The sequence below is a fragment of the Mytilus edulis genome, chromosome 2, assembly GCF_963676685.1.
Source record: "Mytilus edulis chromosome 2, xbMytEdul2.2, whole genome shotgun sequence".
NCBI classification, from domain to species: domain Eukaryota; kingdom Metazoa; phylum Mollusca; class Bivalvia; order Mytilida; family Mytilidae; genus Mytilus; species Mytilus edulis.
This window is the reverse complement of record NC_092345.1, coordinates 62,305,299-62,325,954: the sequence shown is the minus strand read 5'-3', so window position 1 is coordinate 62,325,954 and position 20,656 is coordinate 62,305,299. Positions and strand designations below refer to the sequence as shown.

The following is a 20,656-nucleotide window of genomic DNA, read 5'->3' as shown; positions in this document are numbered from 1 at the left end:
AACTACATATCAGCTCGACACATTCTGTAACACAAATATACGGCAACAGTAACAGGCTCGTTAGTTGTAGTAGACGAGGGATTGATCTCAAAATCAATAATACAAGAAATGCAAAAGGTCGAAACGGTGATGTACAAATATAGTCAATCGCTCGGTAAAAGAGAGAGATACTAGTACACAAATACTAAGAACCACAAATTTGTTTTATATAGAATACCCCTTAGTAAATTAGGAAATTGTTATGTATGGAATACGGAAAGAAAATCATGGCAAAAATTATGTGTTTATTGCCGGTGATAATACAGCAGACCGACCACTGTCGGCCTCTGGATAAACAAAATACCAAGCAAATACACGGATGGAAATACAGTAGAAATGTGTCAGTCTCCGTCACCGTCATTTGGGTATTCTCTTCTCTCACCATTACAAGTTATAAGGTAGACTCCAATGAGGACGAAAGCGTAAAATCAGTTAAAAGATCAAACCGAGAGGATTCTGATGTAATATCAAACATGGCAGAATAATATACCTTGTTATCTATTAATATAAAAAAAAAAAGACGTGATATGATTGTCAATGAGACAACTCTCCACAAGAGACCAAAATGGCACAGAAATTAACAACAGTTACTATCCTTCACCGTACGGCCTTCAACAATGAGCAAAGCCCATACCCCATAGACAGCTATAAAAGACCCCGAAATGACAATATAAAACAATTCAAACGAGAAAACTAACGGCCTTATTTATGTAAAAAAAAATGAACAAAAAGCAAATATGCAACACATAAACAAACGACAACCGCTGAATTACATGCTCCTGACTTGTGGACAGGCACATACATACAGAATGTGGCGGGTTTGAACATGTTAGCGGGACCCCCCCCCCCTAACCTGGGACAGTGGTATAACAGTACAACATAACAACAAACTATAAAAATCAGTTGAAAAACTTTTTTATTAACCATAAAAGCATTTCTTTTTTTTCAAATTTTGACGTTCCATCCGACTATCCAAATATTCTTTTTCTTTAGTGACTATGTCAACTGTGGTCTTGAAACATTTGATATGCCTGAGGAGGGAATAACTTCACCTGGTAAACTAACATCCATGGTTGAGTTGGCTGTCAACATTATATTCATACTTATTCTCACACCCTTCGCTGCTTTGTTGTGTCTTCGTTTTCTGTTACCAGACAACAGTTTATCAGCGTCTTTTTCGAATTTAGCATAACATGTATATATGCCAATGCTGGACTGTTTTTCTTTTGCCTCTTTTGTTTCGCCTCCTTTTCTCTGAATGTCACGTTTACGATTCGGTTTATCTCTGGCGGAAGGTAAGTCATCGTTGTTGAACTCATCTTTATCAAGAAGCGGTGCTGAGTTTTGATCTATACAGGGCTTGTTCAATGCTGTTTGGTAATTCATTTCTTCAGCGGAGAGATGTCTGCTCTTATTTTCATTATTTCGTGGTATAACTGCTGTGTTACTTATAACACTTGGTACAGAACGTGACCGCGGCTCTGTAAAGGGTACAACTTTGTTCTTATTAAATATGTATCCAAGTCTCTGGACAAACCTTATCAAAGCGATCTCTTTTCCTTGCTGTTTACTGTCTGAATTACATTTTTTTCCACAAGTAGCTTCCATTTTTTATGCTTCAGTGTTTACGTCGTTGAGGGCATACGATATAGTTTTGATCCCGTATTTACAGTTTGATAAAAATTTCCACTATTTTTTACCTGATTAAATCAAATATATAATAAAAAAATATACCTTCATGTGCTACTTTTTGAGTAAAATGAGGTCGAAATTTTGTATATTTGCTCAAAATTCGGATTTTTGGCCATATTTTTCTTTTCGAAAGAAAGGCATAACTTTTTTGTTTTAAAAGATAAACCAAAATTTTTGTTTGTTAATTAATTTGTAATTTCTGTATTTTATAAGTATCCTAAAAAATTATACATTTTTTTATTCAGAAATAACTCATATTTATCAAATGTTCATGAATGTAGAAAAAAACATCATTTTTTGCTGTATATTTATCAAATTAAAAAAAATTGCACTATTTACGTTTTCATGAAAATTGGCACACATAATATTCTTACGTAATCAAACCAAATAGCATTTAAAAAAAAGAGGGGTCCATGCACTCGTTTTCAAGTTAAATAAGTTTGAATGATAAAAATTCAGTCGAAAAATGAATCTTTCCCTGATAACATGAATCATAGTTTGACGTCGCGAAAATAACAATTTACGTTAGCAACGTCATTACCTCCCCTGTAACTGTATCGTATGCCCTTTTCATGTAACAGAGCTTTGCGTGATCTCAAAATCCTCGCTGTTGCTGCACGCTGGCGTCGACCGTATTGTTTCGTGCATGACTATAGAGGATGCGCATATGCAAGTATATTTGTTAAAAGACTGGACGGACGGCGATTGACGGGTTGACGGGACACGATGAAAGACTATTAAAAAAGTAACTTTAATTAATAATTGAATGCTTCTTTTTGTAACTTCATTGGGGTGTAAAAGCGTCGACCGAAGTAGATTTTGTATGAAGCGCTCCGCGCTTCATTCTAAAAATGTGCGCACGGTCAACGCTTTTACAACCCTATGAAGTTACAAAAAGAAGTATTCAATACTTATAATTACATTTTTTAGCTAGGATCATGAAAACACGATTTTTATCAAGTTTTTATTCAATTTACCTGTGCACTTTATTGTGGGACCTCGTGTCATCATAAATAATTTTTATTATGTAATGAAGTTCAACGCTTAAGGAATAACGCGAGATTGCAGAGTAGCCAATCAGAATCACGTATTATATTGAAACATACATCTAATGTAATTATACTACTTAACCACCGTGACTTAAAAACAAAATATCATGATTGAAATTTAGCGATCATGAAAAGGGAAGAAATATAGGCAAATAAAAAAGCTGCTACTAGTTTGTTTTCCCTATGTATGTCAAAACACCACGGTCTTTCAGCGGTGTAGCAACAGCGAACATTTCGGGATCGCCCATAGCTTTGTTGCATGAGATTAACGACGTAAACACTGAAGCATCAAAAATGGAAGCTTCTGAGTACCTGTTGTAATTCAGTCAGAAATAAATTAGATTGAAACTAGTCGAATAACAATTTGGATTTATTGTTATAAAATTAAACTAAATAACACCAATTGAGAATAACGATGTGCTTAGATATGAAGAATTGCTAATAACGAGCGCTATATTAGTCCGTCGGAAGGGGACGATAAATGGCTGACCCGTGTTAAGAGAGAGCCATATCTCTTGCACGTAAAAGACACCCTTGTAGATTTCGAAAAAGAGCAGGCTAATGCCGCTACAAGGCAGCACTCGCACCCGCAAAGTGGAAAGGGTTTAGAATAAATTTGCAAAACTTGTTTCCTAATCCACTATAAATAAATATGTTTAAACTAATAACGAGGTGCTTATATGGGAATAATTGGTAATAACGAGGGGCTTAGATGGGAAAAATTGCTAATAGCGAGGTGCTTATATGGGAAGAATTGAGAATAACGAGGGGCTTAGAGATATAGGAAGAATTGAGAACAACGAGGTGCTTAGATAGAAAGAACTTAGAATAACGAGGTGTTTAAATTATAAGAAGAATTGAGAATATTTGGCATAATTTATATAGGAAAGGGAAACACTCCGAAGCGCTTTCTTGATTTATCTTCATCAGGAACGCTTTAACCAAACTATATTTGTAAAGCCAATGATGTATAAATAACCGGTTGTATAGACTCGTTTAGAGCTAAATGACATAAAGGGGGCCCCGGGCCTATCTAACGAATAGGTCTCCTCCATGTTGGTTGGGCTGGTATGCCGTCTCATAGATGCACATGAGAAAAGGAAGTTAGGCAAAAATAGTTAATATGGAAACAAATATAAACAAAAACCAGTCTGATTAAAACCAGTCCCGTCTATACACTTGTGTTTCATGCTAAACAAAAACAAAACAAAATCATCAAAGAAAACGGTCGTATGATTATTGCGCTAACATGTATGCCTAACGTCAGTATAGTAAACAGAGTTTGAAATATACACACGTCTTTCTAAAATTCACACAACAAGCGAAGTACTACCAATATACCCAAACAGTGACAAATATCATAATATATTATATTAATTATTTATGCAATTATCTATGACCAATGAAAAAAGTAAAAACACAAAAATACTGAACTCCGAGGAAAATTCAATAAGGAAAGTCCAAAATTAAATGGCAAAATCAAAAGTCCAGTCACATCAAACGAATGGATAACAACTGTCATATTTCTGACTTGGTACAGGCATTTTCTTATGTAGAAAATGGCGGATTAAACCTGGTTAGAAATCACCCCATCCTCCTCTTTGATCAACCTGGAAAGGAGTCACCCCCTCTATATATATCAGTTTCCATTTTATTCATTAAACCCCCCCCCCCCACACACACACACACACGCTTACTTTTTCGCCGCCCCTAGAGATAACTAATGACCGGTCCATAAAGTCATTGGATCAAAAGTACCACTTATTGCCATAAACTGATTCCTGAAAATGGAATTTAACAATGAATCAATGTATTTGTAATTTTGCAGGGATTTGATCAGTTTATAATTTCACTATCCTTGCTGAGATTTTTTTGGCAATGGTAACTGAAGTTTAAGACGTTACTTCACGGATATAGATTATATATAAAAAGATAGACAAGCAAGAGGTGTATACCCAACATGCAACCAACAAAAAATAATACATATCGTACGCGTATTAGCAAAATGAATAGAAAGATCACTGAAACTGTTTGTAATAGATTTTAGTTGGAAGAATGAATCGAGAATTCTTACATCGAGATCGAAAACAAGACAACGATCACTTTTAAACGTTTGATTTAGGGTAAGTAAGTAAAATTTTGTAAATTATGTGGTATATTTAGATCGAATAATCAAATGCTTTAAATATCTGCAGGCAATGTTGAAATATCTATTGATGTTTTTCATTTTTTGTTTCATTTTTTTTAAAAGAAGATATTCTGCTATTTATCTAATTATTTTTTTCAACATAATATATATATTTTATAATTTTAACTGTTCCGGAAATTGATATGTACCGCTTACAGTCAGATCCATATATGATAGGGTTTACAATTGATAACCTTGGCGCATCTTCTCAACCACTATAAATTGTATATGACTTCCAGTTACGGTCGTTTATTATTATACAAATGCGATTTGATTTTTTTTTATAATTATTCTGGAAAGGTTCACACATAATTTACATTTATGGTGCAGAAATAAAGTTGTCATTTGTGACATGTAAATAAAGCATGTTACATATATACAAGGCACAATTAAGGCGTATATCTGTCTTAATATGATCACTGAGATTACTATGTGTGACAATGGGGGATGAAAAGGATGGATAGATCTAACTATATAGTAACGGGAAAAGTATAACCAAACACCTGCATCTCATAGAAGGAAAATGTAGCAATTATGTTTATTTACCGCACAAATAAGTCTTTTTACTTGCTTTCATCTAAACGGAAAATAAAAAATTAAAAAACCACAAATTTTAAAGAGCTAATGAATAATGTAATTTATTGTTCATCATTAAGTGTTGTAGGGTTATAGTTGCCATTATCTTATAAGACAAATGTAAAATAAATGCAAAGCAGAATGGAAAAAAGTTATTACATATAATTATGTTGAATATTTTGTTAATTTCACACATCCCTTTGTAGTGCCTCACAAATGATAAATGGTTTTGCTGTAAAGTTACACATTTCAACAAGGATAAACAAATTAGTGTATTGTTTTGTCGGAGGCTGACCTTAAGTAAATAGGTTCACGTTTTTTCGTTATTCAAATATAAATGATTTTCTGTCAAAGGTAAGTACTGTTTTTTTTTAATATATAGTTTCTATAAACCGAAGCTGATATGCTATCTTATACAGATAATATAGCATGCAGTCTGTACATACATGTATTTGATATATGATATTAGTACCATGTTTCGTTAATAGTAGTCTGCGAATCCTAATGATTTATCATTGATGAATATATGCAGTATGTAAATGTACGTTTTTGCCTTCGTTTTGTATCAACTATTAATTATATTAGTAAACAGATATATGATTCAGATATAGTTCTGGCATAGCTATATCAATAAATGACATCAATTAATGATTTGATTATTTTTTTATATGTCTCATATTGTAAAGGTTTCGTCTACATCGATCGCAGCAGACTATTTATGATAAATTTGTCCTGCAAGTTTATTTGATCTAGAATTTTCTCTGGAGACTTTTGGCCTTGAGCGTACCCTTCAAAGGTTAAACCAAGAAAAAGCCCTTCAAATATTAAGTGCATATTTGTGGTAAATTAAGCATCTTTATCTTTCATATACCAAGTATATTTTCTGTATCGAAAAATGTTAAAAAATATATTTTTATCATATTATAAAAATATGAAAAAACGACGATAATAATGATTTATTTACTATGTGTTTTACATCTTCCCAAAATCTCATCAAAGAGAAATTTTGCTATTGAAAAATGGCCTTTCGCCAAATGTATACCTGTTAAAGCCGTAAATTTATCCTTTCAAGAAAAGAAAAACTTACAACAAACGTAAAGTTGACACACAACTTTATTGAATTGATTAGTTTTGTTTAATAATCATTGTGTACCGTTTTTGAATAAATGATACAGTCAAACAAGTGGTATTTCGATGTCTACAAAAGATGCCATCTCAATGCAGATTTATCAGTTCACTGTTATGAAAAAAAACAGTATTTGGTAATACTACACACAACAAAAATCAACATGATGGATCAGCCTACATTAAGTTTTTATTGTTACACAAATATTTGTCATCTTCATTCATTCTTATACTTAATCGAATTTTTATGAAGATTCCTTTTTATACTTTTTCTGAATGACCATCCCTCAATACGCAAAGTTAAAAAAACAACAATTGGAAATCGAAATACGATATTCTATTTTTGTAATTATATGAGTGGTAAAAACCTAATATCACATTAATTTGTACATTTATAAAATTGAGAATGGAAATTCTTATTAGTAAGTTCCTGCATCATGAGTCGAAATGAGTTGACCACATGTGTGGTCAGTGGTCGTCTTTTAGATTTTATGTTCAACTTATACGTAGCATTTAAAGACACTAGTCTAATGATGCCTTGAAATGTGTTTTGTTATTTTTGTCATTGGTATGCATGCATGCATGCTATCTCATTGTTGTATATCCCTTAATTCCTTCCCGGCCTTCCATTCATATAAAAACCCAAACGACATACCTGAATAACAATATATTGTTGTACTAAAACAAAAAACAAAAAATCTACATAATGTGTATAGTAAAACCTACATAACAACCATAATAAGATGGAGCGACATCGCCAAAATCTTCCATGACTTTGTGGTTGTTTGTTTGATTATAATTTTATTCATAAATGCATTGTTTTTATATCTCGTTATTATTTCAGACCAGCAAGTAAAGGTGGGATGGATCATGTCACTTGGAGTTATTATGCATTATCTGTTTTATGGATGCTAATCTGGTTACCTGAATGTAATGCTGGAAACCATACAGGTATACAGTTATATTGAAACCCGGCATTAGCTTATTGAAACCTAAGATGTAACAAAATGTGGAGATAATGTTTTAAGTCATATATAGGTATAGGAAGATGTGGTATGAGTGCCAATGAGACAACTCTCCATGTAATCCACTTATGCAAACCATACATGTGCCTTTCAATGTCGAAGACACTTGAAGTATTTTTAAGGCAATAACTCAAAAACAGCTCTGTATTATTGCAAAGCACTTTTAGGGATAATTTTCTATGTAAAAATAATCTCATATTCCAAATATATTGCATAAAAGATTTTTTGTGGTTATCCGCTAATTGACAGCTAAAAGGGTAATATCCTTTTTGGGACGACACGTCGATTAACCGAGAACAAATGGTGAACTAAATGACAATGGAAGCTGTTTAAAGCAAAACAATATTCGAATTAATCATAGTTTTTTTAATTTGCGTCGTTTCCTTTTCCTTTTCTTTATTTTTTAAATAGTCCCTCTTATAACTTCGCTAACATTCCATAATTTAATATTTCAGAGTATAAGCATCCAGATGTCGAAGCTGAACGAAACCATGCGAGAATTATAGGAGTATGTGTGGGTGTAGGCCTAGCTATGATGTTTCTGGTCATGTTATGTATTAGCTATAACTATTATAAACATAAAACCGTGCCAATTGTAGAAGAAACGGTCGTAGAAGCGGAGCTACCAAAGAAAAAAGTTTTTGCATCAAATGATCGAGTCATGCAAATTCATACTGTACAGAAAAAAGAAGAAAACATTACACAAGATACACGTTTTTAGTCTAGATTTTTTGCGCCAATAATGCTGTGCATTGTTCTGTAAATTGCTATATGTTTGTTTCATTTTTTATTTATATTAAACATGAGATATATACATTTGTTACAATACTTATTGATTATTGATTGATTGATTGGGACATTTTTATGCCAATTTCAGCACTCTTGGCTTGGAGTCAGAAATTCAGGCAACAGTAGTATAACGCTTTTCGAAGCTCATAAATCGATTGAGAAAAAAACAAATCCGGGTTACAAACTAAAACTGAGGGAAACACATCAAATATAAGAGGAGAACAACAACACAACAGAAACACAACATTAGATATAACACACACAGAAACGAACTATAATATAACAATGACAGAAAACTTAAAATCCTTGTCAATTAATATCCCAGTCGGGTGAAGGTTGGTACCCATCAAAATGTTTAACCCGCTGCAATTGTTTGCACCTGTCCTAAGTCAGGAACCTGATGTTCAGTAGTGGCCGTTTGTTGATGTGGTTCATATAAAGTGTTTTTCGTTTTTTTTATATAGATTATACCATTGGTTTTCCCGTTTGAATGGGTTTACACTAGTCATTTTTGGGCCCTTTATGGCTTGCTGTTCGGATGAGACAAAAGTTCATGTTGAAGACCGTACTTTGATCTATAATGGTTTACTTTTATAAATTGTGACTTGGATGGAGAGTTGTCTCATTGGCACTCATACCACATTTTCTTATATCTATCGAATGCACGATTCGACTCACAACTTTAAAGGCTAGTGAGACTATAGTTGAACTGCTTAGACCACTCGGATAACGTGTCCCTAGCAAACTTCTCAATATTCCGAAAGGTAAAAGTTAAGAACATCTTCCATCCATGGAATTGTGCTCTCAATGAACTTAAGTCGCAAGACATTTTATGACAAACATGCAGGGTTAGTCGATGTCTTGAATGGAATAAAGATATACTTCTATCTTCATTGGAACTTATTGAAATGTTTTATGATAAAGTAAAGTTGTTATAAATTTAACAAAGCTATCAAACATCTGTCAACAACTTCTAATTCTCTAAATACAGTGGCGGATCCAGAGGGGGGGTTCCGGGGGTCCGCACCCCCCCTTTATTTTGGCCGATCAATGCATTTGAATCGGGACATGTTTAGCACCCCCCCTGCACCCCCCCTTTGCCCTGGGCTAGCACCCCCCTTTCGAAAATTCCTGCATCCGCCACTGAAATAACAACACGTATTGAGATAACAATAATATAAAATTGAACTGGATGTAAGAAATTGTATACAACCAAAAGCCAACCACTAACGAGGTAGCTGGTATAGCTTCGATTTTTTTTAGGAACATGAGGCTGTAAGATAATCGTGCTTTGAAAAAGACTAGACTATTCAAATAGTCAGATTGATGTGAAGCACCCCCCCCCCCCCCCAAAAAAAAAAAACCAAACAACAAAACAAACCACCACCACCAAATAAAAACCAACATACAATCTTACACAAAGACAAAAACGAACCAAAGTCCATGCAGGCTTTTGGCAATATTGTTACTGGGTACCTTAACATTTCCATGACTGACATGTTATGATTAATCCACAGGTAGAGAACCGAAATGCTGTACATCTAAAATTAACTAGTATATGAAGTTGTTAAGTCATAAGCGACTTTTATCTTACTACAAATCTTGGTAAAGAATATGGGAAGCTGAAGTCTATGTGTCTTTTTTTCTCTCATTGGATTGCTTTCTAATAGACGTATATATACCTTGAGTCTCTTGAGTATACCTTGAGTTTTTTTGCATTTATTATGATAATAAAATACTGGTGTTTATTTTAGAGGAATTGTATTTTATATGTTGTAATTTTTGCGAAGCGAAGGACTGTTGAAGGTCGTATGGTGACCTGTAGTTGATCAAATCCTTGTCATTTGGTCGTTAGTTGATATAGTTTGCTCACTACTCATGCACGCGAGTTCAGTCACATTTTCAAGCAGATTGTTCGAAAGCTGATCATCATCATTTGATTCATAGCTCGTTTGCATATCTCACGCTGACATGATACAGGGGCCGATATAAGTAATGGAAGATGCATGGTATTCAAATGGGAAACACAGTTATTATACTCTTTCCTGTAAATGTATCATCTAAAAACCTTTCACTCTGATTAAAAAAAAAACAAAAACAAAAAGGAGTAGGGGCAATAAGGCCCTTATTTGGCCCCAAAATAACTGCAAATTTAAAAGTTATCATATATATTCTTAAATTACTGAAAACTTGACTAAAGTATAACGTACTAAGAAAAAACAAAACAAATTTGACATCAAACAAGTTAACATTGCAACAAATCATGAACTAATTTGCATATTTTGTTAAATTTCGCGATTTTCCTTGTTTTTTTTATCAAATTTTAGGTATAGTTTAGATTGCAAAAGTATGTTTGCACTCAAGAAACAACTTTATATTTGGTGAGATTATGCCAATAGTTGTAATAAAGCTTCTCTTAAGGATGTACTTAGGTGAGGTTTTGGAATTTGTGTCAAATGTTTGGACTCCTTGGTGCTTTTCCATACAATACAATGTAAAATATTTGGCCCATAACACCCATTTTTTTTTCATATATAAGACTTAATAGCTCATGAAAAGTCATTTACCAAAATTTTTGAAAATTCTTGATTTTCTTTCTTTTGTTTTGAGACCCAATAATATCAATTCAAATATAAGGTAAAAGTCCGAGTCATCCTTTTCCCGCCATATTTTAAATCTCAAATATCTCGAAAGGGAGCTCCATGACCTATCAATATTTTAGCTTATTTTAATCCTTAATTGATGCTCTACCAGCTTGTAGTATCAATTTTAACTTCTTAATTTATCAATTTTCACCTAACCTCACCTATATACATCCTTAAATTATTTTGTTGTTTCTCAGCTGCGCAGGATGTTTCCAAAACGAAAATAAAGACAGAAACTGCATAAATTCTGTATACTAGTTATTAAAAAATAAATTTTCTTTTTTTTGTTAAACAAAAGTCTCCTTCGAGTTGCTTTTCACCTTCCACGAAGTTGTCAATTTCATTAACACCTTTCAGCATATTTTGATTCAACCAGTAAGCTAAAGAGGTTATGACCCTTTAAATCGTCCAATGATCTTTTGAGATCACCGGCAACCACATGTTGATTATTTTTTTTTTATATGTATGGGTTCGGAAAGGGATAAATTTCCATAGAATTAGAGAAATAGCTATACATGACCCAAAACAGCGCAATTACAGCTTGAGTGTCTTTTTTTTTAGCTTTTATTTGTCCGGATGTGGCTTTGCAAACCTGAATAAAGTTCAGGCTTCCGAATTACAAGTTTCAAGTTTTTATTTATACATAGGCTCAAACTGGCGTATATGATTCATCACAAAACAATATCATTGTAAAAAAAAGTATCAAAGCATAACAAATACACATCAATATAAATAAAAAGATGTTTCAGAAAATTGCCTGTGCCAGATAGCATGAGTATACGGGGACTGGGGTTGAATGTGACACAGATCGAATGAGAAATGTCCTGTACGAACGGGTTTCGTCGACAAAAGACTCAAGATTGACGCTCAAATCAAAAAAGTGAAAATGAATTACGCATTTGGAGGGCATTGATTGAGGACAAAAATTCCTAAAGTTTCACCAAATACAGCTAGCTAATGTTGTGTTTTTCTAAAAGATAAAGTTGATTTATAATTATGACAAGATCAATCATGATTCATGTCAACACAGAAGTGCTGATACTCCACCGTTACTTATTTTTACGATCACTCATCGCGATACCATGTCACGTGTTGTTTAACATTTTCAAATAATCGCTGTTTGATAGCTTTGACAAACAACATATTTTGGTTCAGTTTGTCACAACCGATATTCAAATGACTGAGGGTAACCGCAATCAATTAAACTATTTTATATCTGACATATCCATACATCATAAAATTAGTCCTTTTTGTATGTCAAGTGTTAAATCACTATTGTAATACTATGCATACATTTTTTCTGCATAGTATTACAATAGTGATTTAACACTTGACATACACAAAATCTCATTGTTCTTATGAGCTATAATCTATCTTGATAATGCAAATCTAACGAGTTCAGGAAGGACCCAGGAAGGGTCCTTCCTGAAAACTGATCTTTCATGTATATTTTTGTACAATGTATATCCTTCATCATTACTAAAAATAAGTCGAATACAAAAAAAATATACTAGTGTTAGTAATTTATGAGAAAGTCAACAATGCAGTATATATACGACCAATGACTTGTCTTAAACAAGTGGAAATATACGACAACGGGAGAATGTCTATAAACATTTTTGAAATAAACTTTTCATAATGGTCAACCAAAACATTTCATAAATGATGAATTCATATATCCTAATACAGACTTAAATATTTAAACCTGCACAAAATTTACCATAGGTTTGGAAACAACAAAAATCCGCCATATATTAGGAAATTACAAAATTTGCCATAGATTAGGGTTTAAAAAAAAATCTGCCATAGATTTGGGGTGGCATGACGTCATATTTACCATAGATTAGGAATCTGTCATAGATTTGGGACCCACCATAGATTTGAGTCCTACATATGTATTGTTAGATAAACTGTTTCCAGGTAAAATGGATATTCTTTTAAATTGAGAATAATAATCAGGAATTTAATAAGATTGCCTAGACATAAGGAAAAAGTCAAACCAAAATAGGAACTAATATAGTAATCAGATAACATAATTTGGCCTCCTTAAATAAAACACTATAGAATTTCTTACAAATACACACTGTAGCATCGTAATTATCATAAATATTAAAAATGCCATCGGGATACCAATTTAAAAAAAATAATATCGACGGGGACCAGACTCGGATCATATGAAGCCAAGTTTTAGCTAATCCGGAAATATGTAAAGGGAGTTAAAAGTTTCTTAGACTGGTTTTCTGTCCTTTATCTGTTCGCTGTTTGGCTATGATATGCAAGGGAGAGGACCAGTCTAAAAGTTTCTGAGACCTTGCTGATTGAGTCGATTGAGACTTACATCATTTATTTTTACGTTTTTGCATAAGAAAATATTAATGGCAACTCATATGGTTATAAGAATAGTTCGTAATGGTTGTCGAAATCTTCCCAGGTATAGTATTCACATGTATCAAAATCGAATTATCGGTTCTAGCTTTTATGTCCTTCCTACTAAGGTGGTTTCACTGCCTGAAAGTTTAACTGATAAGCATGGACATTATAGTCCACGGAACTCAGGAAACCTAATCTGACCTATAATCAAACCCCTATGGAGGAACCTAAAATTGAAAATGGAAATGGGGAATATTATGTGTCAAAGAGAAAACAACCCACCATACAGCTGACAACAACCGAAGGCCACCAAATTATGGGTCTTCAATGCAGTGAGAAACTCCCGCAACTGGAGGCATACTTCAGCTGGCCTGTAAACAAATATGTATTAAAGTTCAGTGATAATGGACGTTTTACTATTTTTACTCTAAATTATACACAAGAAACTAAAAATCAACAGTATGAATAAACGTATTTACACTTTTGGTATTTAGCTGAATCTTGCCTCCGAATGACCTTAGATCTACTCTGAATCACCTTTTGACGTCAAGCAACAATCACTTTTAAATTGTGACGTCAAATAATTTAAATTATGATGTCAAAGTTTACGGGAACCTGTGTGATTTTACGTAATGGCGGACAAATTTGCATACAAGTGTAAATACTTCTATTAGCCCTTTTCTGTGGCTTTGGTCTAGCGTGTCTTCATTCATTGTAAAAACTGACAAAACCAGAGATGCCAACAGTTTATATTCCTCCACCTTTCAAAGGTGGCAAACTTTGTTTCCTTTCTCTAACTTAAGTCTGTCTGAACTTAATGCTGTTCCCGCTTGAAATGAGAATCAGTCAGTACCACTTGAACTTTTGGTGTCGCACAATAATCACTTTACCATCATGGCATGAGATATTTTCTATCATAATGTCAAAATTTGTAGGGGAATTTGTGTAATGTCCAGTAATGGCGGACAAATATAGCCAGTGATATTGTTGTCTTTTTTCAAAACTACCTCTACCGTTTTTTATCATGATTGGGAAAATGCATATTTTTTATTGAAATTTTCGGAGAGGGGAATGAAACAGAAACAATGATGGTACTTAATGCATTGAAAACCACATGTGTTACAAACACCATGATGATTCTGATCAGAAAACCGGATCTCAAAAGTGCTTCCTAATATCAAATTAATAACATGAATACGAAATTTACAAACATTACTACCAATGCCATCACTGTTTGGGGAAAATGTCAAACTTTTTGGGAGGAATTTTAAACCATTTTTTTTAGTAATTGGGAATTTTCTCTTGGAGAAAAAGCCGAATTTCGGCTGTAATATAAGGCAAACCATATCACTGATAGCGATTAGGTATATGCTTATTACCACAAAACACAGTTTAAGGTGGCTCGTGGGTACAAAAATTTCAGCAAAAAATTAAGCCTTTATTTTTTTAATACAAATTTTATTTATTACACTATTAGTTATTACTTTATGATATGGTACAAAAATCAACCCAAAAAATTGATTCAGTTTGGCCCCAGATGACTAAAAATGTTTATTTCATTGAAAAAGCTCCAAATTATCTCCCTTTGGTGCATAAATGCCATTTTTTGGCATTAAATTAGAAATATCTTTTTAACTCATTGGTGACCTATATTTTTTTATTATTGTTATCAAATAAGTTATACATAAACTAAATAATTGTAAAATTTAAGCCATTTCTGTAATTAGGTTATTTTTTTATTTCGATTTTACATTGTGTGTACCTCTATTTCTCCTATTAGTTCAACCATGGAAGTATTATACTTCCATATAATACTTCCATGGTTCAACAGAAGAAAAGGAAATTAACAAAAATGTATGCTTCTTCCAGAGGCAGATCCTGAGCTTAAATGAACGGTGACCCCTATTTTTTTATTTCATTTTTCTTTTAAGTATATGATAAAATAAAAGTTCATTTATAAAAAAATATAGCGAAATCCTATATTATAAAAAAAAAAGTTTATACCCAGGAGCCTCCTTAAGTTTGAATTTTGGTGTCCCTGTACAAATGGAAAATTATTAGATTTTTGGGATACAATTGCTTTCAAGCAATCTGTAGACTTATACCAGTGGCTCAGGGCAATGCCCTCATGTCAATCGTTTTATTCTAAACATTAAGGAACATCTCTGATTCTTATGATTGTCTTGCTTTAAAAGGTTAAAACAAACAAAGGGATTGAACTTAAACAACTTTACTACATATATAATGTTCTTTTCATAATCTTCATGTTTGATATTTCTCTTGACTTACATGTGTGTTTTTAACAACACGGAAAATCAGAATTAAGCAGTATTTATATTTAGTGTTTTTATATATTTAGAAACACGTCAGAGGGAATTCCCCAATTTTGATAAAAATGCGAGAGTTCTCTGAATTCTGATAAATCTATTTCTGTCATAGCTAAGAACTGAAGATTCTCTTATATGTCACCGTTATGAAACTGATATTTGATATTGTACTTCCATAAAGAAATACCGCTATTGTAAATTGACCCCCCCCCCTGTATGGAAAATTGACCCCCCATGGTAAATTGAACCCCCCTGGTTTTTTTCCATCCTAGATGATTATTAGAACATTATATATTATTCTAAAGAAATAGAGAACCATCTAGGTTGTTTAATTAACATTTTTAAAATATACGTTCTTGCTCCAGGGTTTGTTTAGGCAATTATGCGCATGCATATAGTTTTCTTGACTTCAAGGGGTATTAGATTAAATGGTTGCTCTGGATTCCTCACTCAATTGATTGTTTTAAAACTCATGGGATCGTTTCTATTTTTGTCTGGTACTGAGGGTTATTGTTGTTTCATAATTTTAAATCATATGCATCATTTAAATTAAAATAAATGTAGTCCACATAGCAACACCCCTTATGGCGAAATGGAGTCGTCCATATTATCGTTTCGAGTTGTCTCCCTTCCGGAAGTAACTTCCGTACATTCTGAAAACAAAACATGTCGAGAAAATTAACTCGTTCTGTCGATAAACGTCGTTTTATATTAAATACGATCACAATTTAAACCGAGGAATGTGTACGGAAAGGAGTCATGACCACTGACCCAAAGGAAATTAAATATTTTTAAAAGAGCTAGGAATGGGAATATCAAAGTGAGAGGGTTAGCGCTATAAAACCAGGTTTAATCCACCATTTTCTACATTTGAAAATGCCTGTACCAAGTCAGGAATATGACAGTTCTTGTCCATTCGTTTTTGATGCGTTTTGTTATTTGATTTTGCCATGTGATTATGGACTTTCCGAATTGATTTTCCTCTAAGTTCAGTATTTTTGTGATTTTACTTTTTCCTCCTAGAATTATTTATTGTAGGAAAATAGGTGATAAGATACGAAGTGAAATACCTTCTCTCACTCTGAGTCTCTGCTGTGACTACTGTGGAAATTAAACTTGGAATTGATAGTACAAAAATAAAACACAATGAGTACATTGTTCATACACATTTTGTAACTTCAGATTATGTTAATTACATTTTACATGTGCAGTTGAATTAGTTTTGAAAATAATATTATCCAGCTACATGTATACATGTGTCAATGAAAACAATGGCAATCGTATCCCTCAGAGCAATCTGCTCTTTGATTTGTTTTTGTTCTCTTACATTAGTTTGTTTTAAACAAATTCTATGAATGTTATACAGGATGCATATTACCACAAAATACAGATCAAGTTTGAATTTGATGGTGTCATTTTAACTTTTCAAGAGTTATGCCCCTTTACAAATGGAAAAAAATGCTGTATTTTCTGTATCCATTCTTTAACTTAAGTTAGCTTCAACCAGAAGTTATAAAACTTGTACACAATTCTAATTACAACAAAATACAGTTCAAATGTGAATTTTAGGGGTGTCATTTTGATTGTTTTAGAGTGATGTCCCTTTTTTTCCAAATGGGAAAATGGGATTTTTTTTCTAATGAGATTATATTATTTGTTTGTACAAGATTGCTTTAAAATTGTTTGCAATGAATTAAGGGGGTATATTAAACCTCAAACCACATTATTTACCATTTTGACATCAAAGGAGTTTTTCTTGAATTTTCCATTTAAGTTCAGAATATTGACCTCTTTTTATTGAACCCAAAATGTTGATAATTTTTTTAATAAACAAAATACTGAAATTGGAAAGTCTTTTAGCATGTGGATATACCAGTATAGACAAAAATTCTCCCCATGAACATATTCATGTGACACATATTAATTATAGAAACAAACAAATTATTACATGCATTCATATTATTCAACACTTTCCAACTGTATATTTACATGTTCACAATGAAAGTTACCACCTCTTCTCACATACTACATGGAACTATTTTTAGAAGAAAGTAAGTATTTTTCAAATGAACTTAAGTTATAAATTGAATAATGCTATAAAATGTGAATATTTGAAATCGAACTATAATGAAAGTATGTTAGGTAACAGAGTAATTAATCTAGTTTAACATATTGTTTAATTCTATTTTATTTTTTTATTTTCTTCAGATCTGGAAGAAGGTCATTTTGCAGTAAACCTTTAAATAGTAATGGTACTGGGGATATTGCAAATGTACCTCTTTCTCAACCAATTCCTGGATTACCTCCTCCTAGATTTACTTCCGCAGAAGCCAGTAAGAATGAGACACAAGTAACAGTTTTAGATAATGGTTTGACAGTGGCTACAGAGAATGTTTTTGGACAGTTTTGCACAGTAGGAGGTAAATTTTTGCTTTACAATTTATAGATTTTTATACAAACTATTACAACATATTCAACAGTTGAAGGCAGTACATGTCCGGTACTACAGAATTTACAATGGGAAAAGAAGACAATCAACAATATCTTATAAGTTAACTGCAGCGTGTTTAAACTATTTCCTTGAATTAGACAATTCCTTAAAAATAATGAAACATTTTTAAAACAGATGCATTGGTATAGTAAAAATGAATTCAATGAGATGTGGTGTATACATTTTATGTACATCACTGATTAAGCAACCTGACAACACAAATAGTAAAAAACAACTCTAGATTTTCTACATGTTCTATGATAAAACTTTGCTGCGTTTTCTTAATTTAATCATCTTAAAGTGAAACAAAAAAACATCAGTCAATTGTCATTTGAGTATGGAGTATGATTTATCTCTGGATCAGGTAAACTGTCTTATTTAAGTATTTGTAAATATCAGTATAAATTCACTATTTGTATTGTTCTTTGATTTATATTCTTTTTATTTCAGTGTTGATTAACTCTGGATCACGTTATGAAGTAGCTTACCCATCTGGTATATCACATTTCTTAGAAAAAATAGCTTTTGGCGTGAGTTTAATTCTTTATGTTTCTTCTGCTATTTATATTCTTTTAGTGAATAACTTCCTTGTTCTAGTGAATAGATGTCTCATTGGGAAATATGCCAGAGAGACAGCAACCCAAAGACATAAAAATAACCAAATGACTTGACTGCAACACACAGTATTCCAAAATATATTGTGCCTTTATAGATTTTGAGAAGGCTTTTGACACTGTATGGCGAGATGGTTTGTTTTATAAAATGTTGTTAAATAATATAAATGGTAAGATGTATAAGGTTATATATAATATGTACTGTGATACTAAATCTCGTATATCATACAATAATTGTAATTCAGAATACTTTGCTTGTGACAACGGCGTACGACAAGGAGAAAACTTATCACCTTTCCTATTTTCTTTATTTTTAAACGATTTAGAAGATTTCTTGGTTAGTAAAAATATTACAGGACTTAAAACCTTATCAGAAGACCTTGAAAGAGAATTAGAAATACATCTAAAACTTTTTATCATATTATATGCAGATGACACGGTGCTGTTGGCCGAAACAGCACAGGATCTACAGACGCAACTCAATGCCTTTCATGACTATTGTAAGGGTTGGAAACTGAAAGTAAACGTTGACAAAACTAAAACCCTAGTATTTGGTTTGGGACGTTTGCCAAAAAATCTCCAATTTACTTATAATGGCATAAACATTGAGTTAGTAAAGCAGTTTAACTATTTGGGTATTGTTTTTACTAAAACAGGAAACTTTAATATGACTAAAAAATATTTATCCGATAAGGCCTTAAAAGCCATGTACGAAGTCCTGAAAATAGGAAGGATGTATCAGCTTTCTGTTAAATGTCAACTTGACCTTTTTGACAAAATGATCAAGCCCATTCTATTGTATGGGTGCGAAGTATGGGGCTTTGGTAATAATGATATCCTGGAAAAAGATTCATTTAAAATTTTGTAAAATTCTTTTAAACTTGAAATCCTCAACGCCAAATTATATGGTTTACGGGGAACTAGGTCGTCATCCGATCGAAATAGATATTAAAGTTCGAACAGTACTATTCTGGGCAAATTTGATATCCGGTAAACAAGCAAAGTTTTCCTTCATATTATATCAACTTTCTCGTCATATGAACGAGCACCATAATAACCAGATAAAATGGATCCTGTTTATACAAAAAATATTTCAAGATTGTGGTTTCTCATACATATGGGAGTCACAAAATTTTGTTAATAAAGAATTGTTAAAAACTGTTATAAAGCAGAGATTGCTAGATCAATATATTCAGAACTGGAATTCCCTCATTCAAAATTCACCAAAAGGTATTAACTACAAAATTTTTAAGAAAAACTTGGAATTCGAAGAATATTTTAATATTTTGGACTTCAAAGACGCTATTGTTTTTTTGTCAATTTAGAACGACTAATACTAAGCTGCCGATTGAAACAGGAAGATGGCAAAACGTGATCAGAGAAAACCGCTTTTGCAGTCTATGTAACAATCGACAAATAGGTGACGAATATCATTTTATATTTGAATGCAATTTTTTCCATCAAAAACGCAAAGAGTTTTTAACTGCATATTTTACAAAACGGCAAAATACAGTTAAATTCTCTGAACTTATGTCAAGTACAAGAAAACCAGTTCTGAAGAAGCTTTGTTCTTTTATAAAAAATATAAATACTAGTGTTTGTACTCCTGGCTTGTAACTTTTGTAACCTCTCTCGCTTGTTTTGTACATATTGTAAATATTTATTGTTGTATTTGTTATCTCTGTACCGATGTAATGCATTGGCTTTATGAGAATAAAGATATATA

The 20,656-nt window shown here is 32.5% G+C and overlaps 2 protein-coding genes across 3 annotated transcripts in view; both read left to right on the top strand.

The window, feature by feature from the left end:
• The first annotated feature begins 5,743 nt into the window (after positions 1–5,743).
• LOC139510632 (uncharacterized) lies at positions 5,744–8,506 on the top strand. The gene is made up of 3 exons (XM_071297182.1): positions 5,744–5,898; positions 7,514–7,620; positions 8,150–8,506. The coding sequence occupies exons 1-3, from the start codon at positions 5,882–5,884 to the stop codon at positions 8,413–8,415; spliced, it is 390 nt and encodes a 129-aa protein (XP_071153283.1). The 5' UTR covers positions 5,744–5,881; the 3' UTR covers positions 8,416–8,506.
• A 4,820-nt stretch (positions 8,507–13,326) lies between these two features.
• Positions 13,327–20,656, top strand: part of LOC139512613 (mitochondrial-processing peptidase subunit alpha-like) — a 35,696-nt gene continuing 28,366 nt past the window's right edge. Inside the window, exons 1-3 of one of the 2 annotated variants that reach the window (XM_071300355.1) lie at positions 13,327–13,559; positions 18,034–18,245; positions 18,767–18,846. In XM_071300355.1, coding sequence (XP_071156456.1) covers positions 13,504–13,559; positions 18,034–18,245; positions 18,767–18,846 — 348 coding nt within the window. In that variant the 5' untranslated portion in view covers positions 13,327–13,503. The remainder of the gene's footprint in view (positions 13,560–18,033; positions 18,246–18,766; positions 18,847–20,656) is intronic. The other variant, XR_011662312.1, reaches the window with a different exon arrangement.

What these genes read in the sequence shown, in the direction of transcription:
- LOC139510632 (XM_071297182.1), top strand. An exon ending in TAATGCTGGAAACCATACAG is followed by an intron (nt 7,621 to 8,149) that starts GTATACAGTTAT and finishes TTAATATTTCAG; the next exon opens with AGTATAAGCATCCAGATGTC.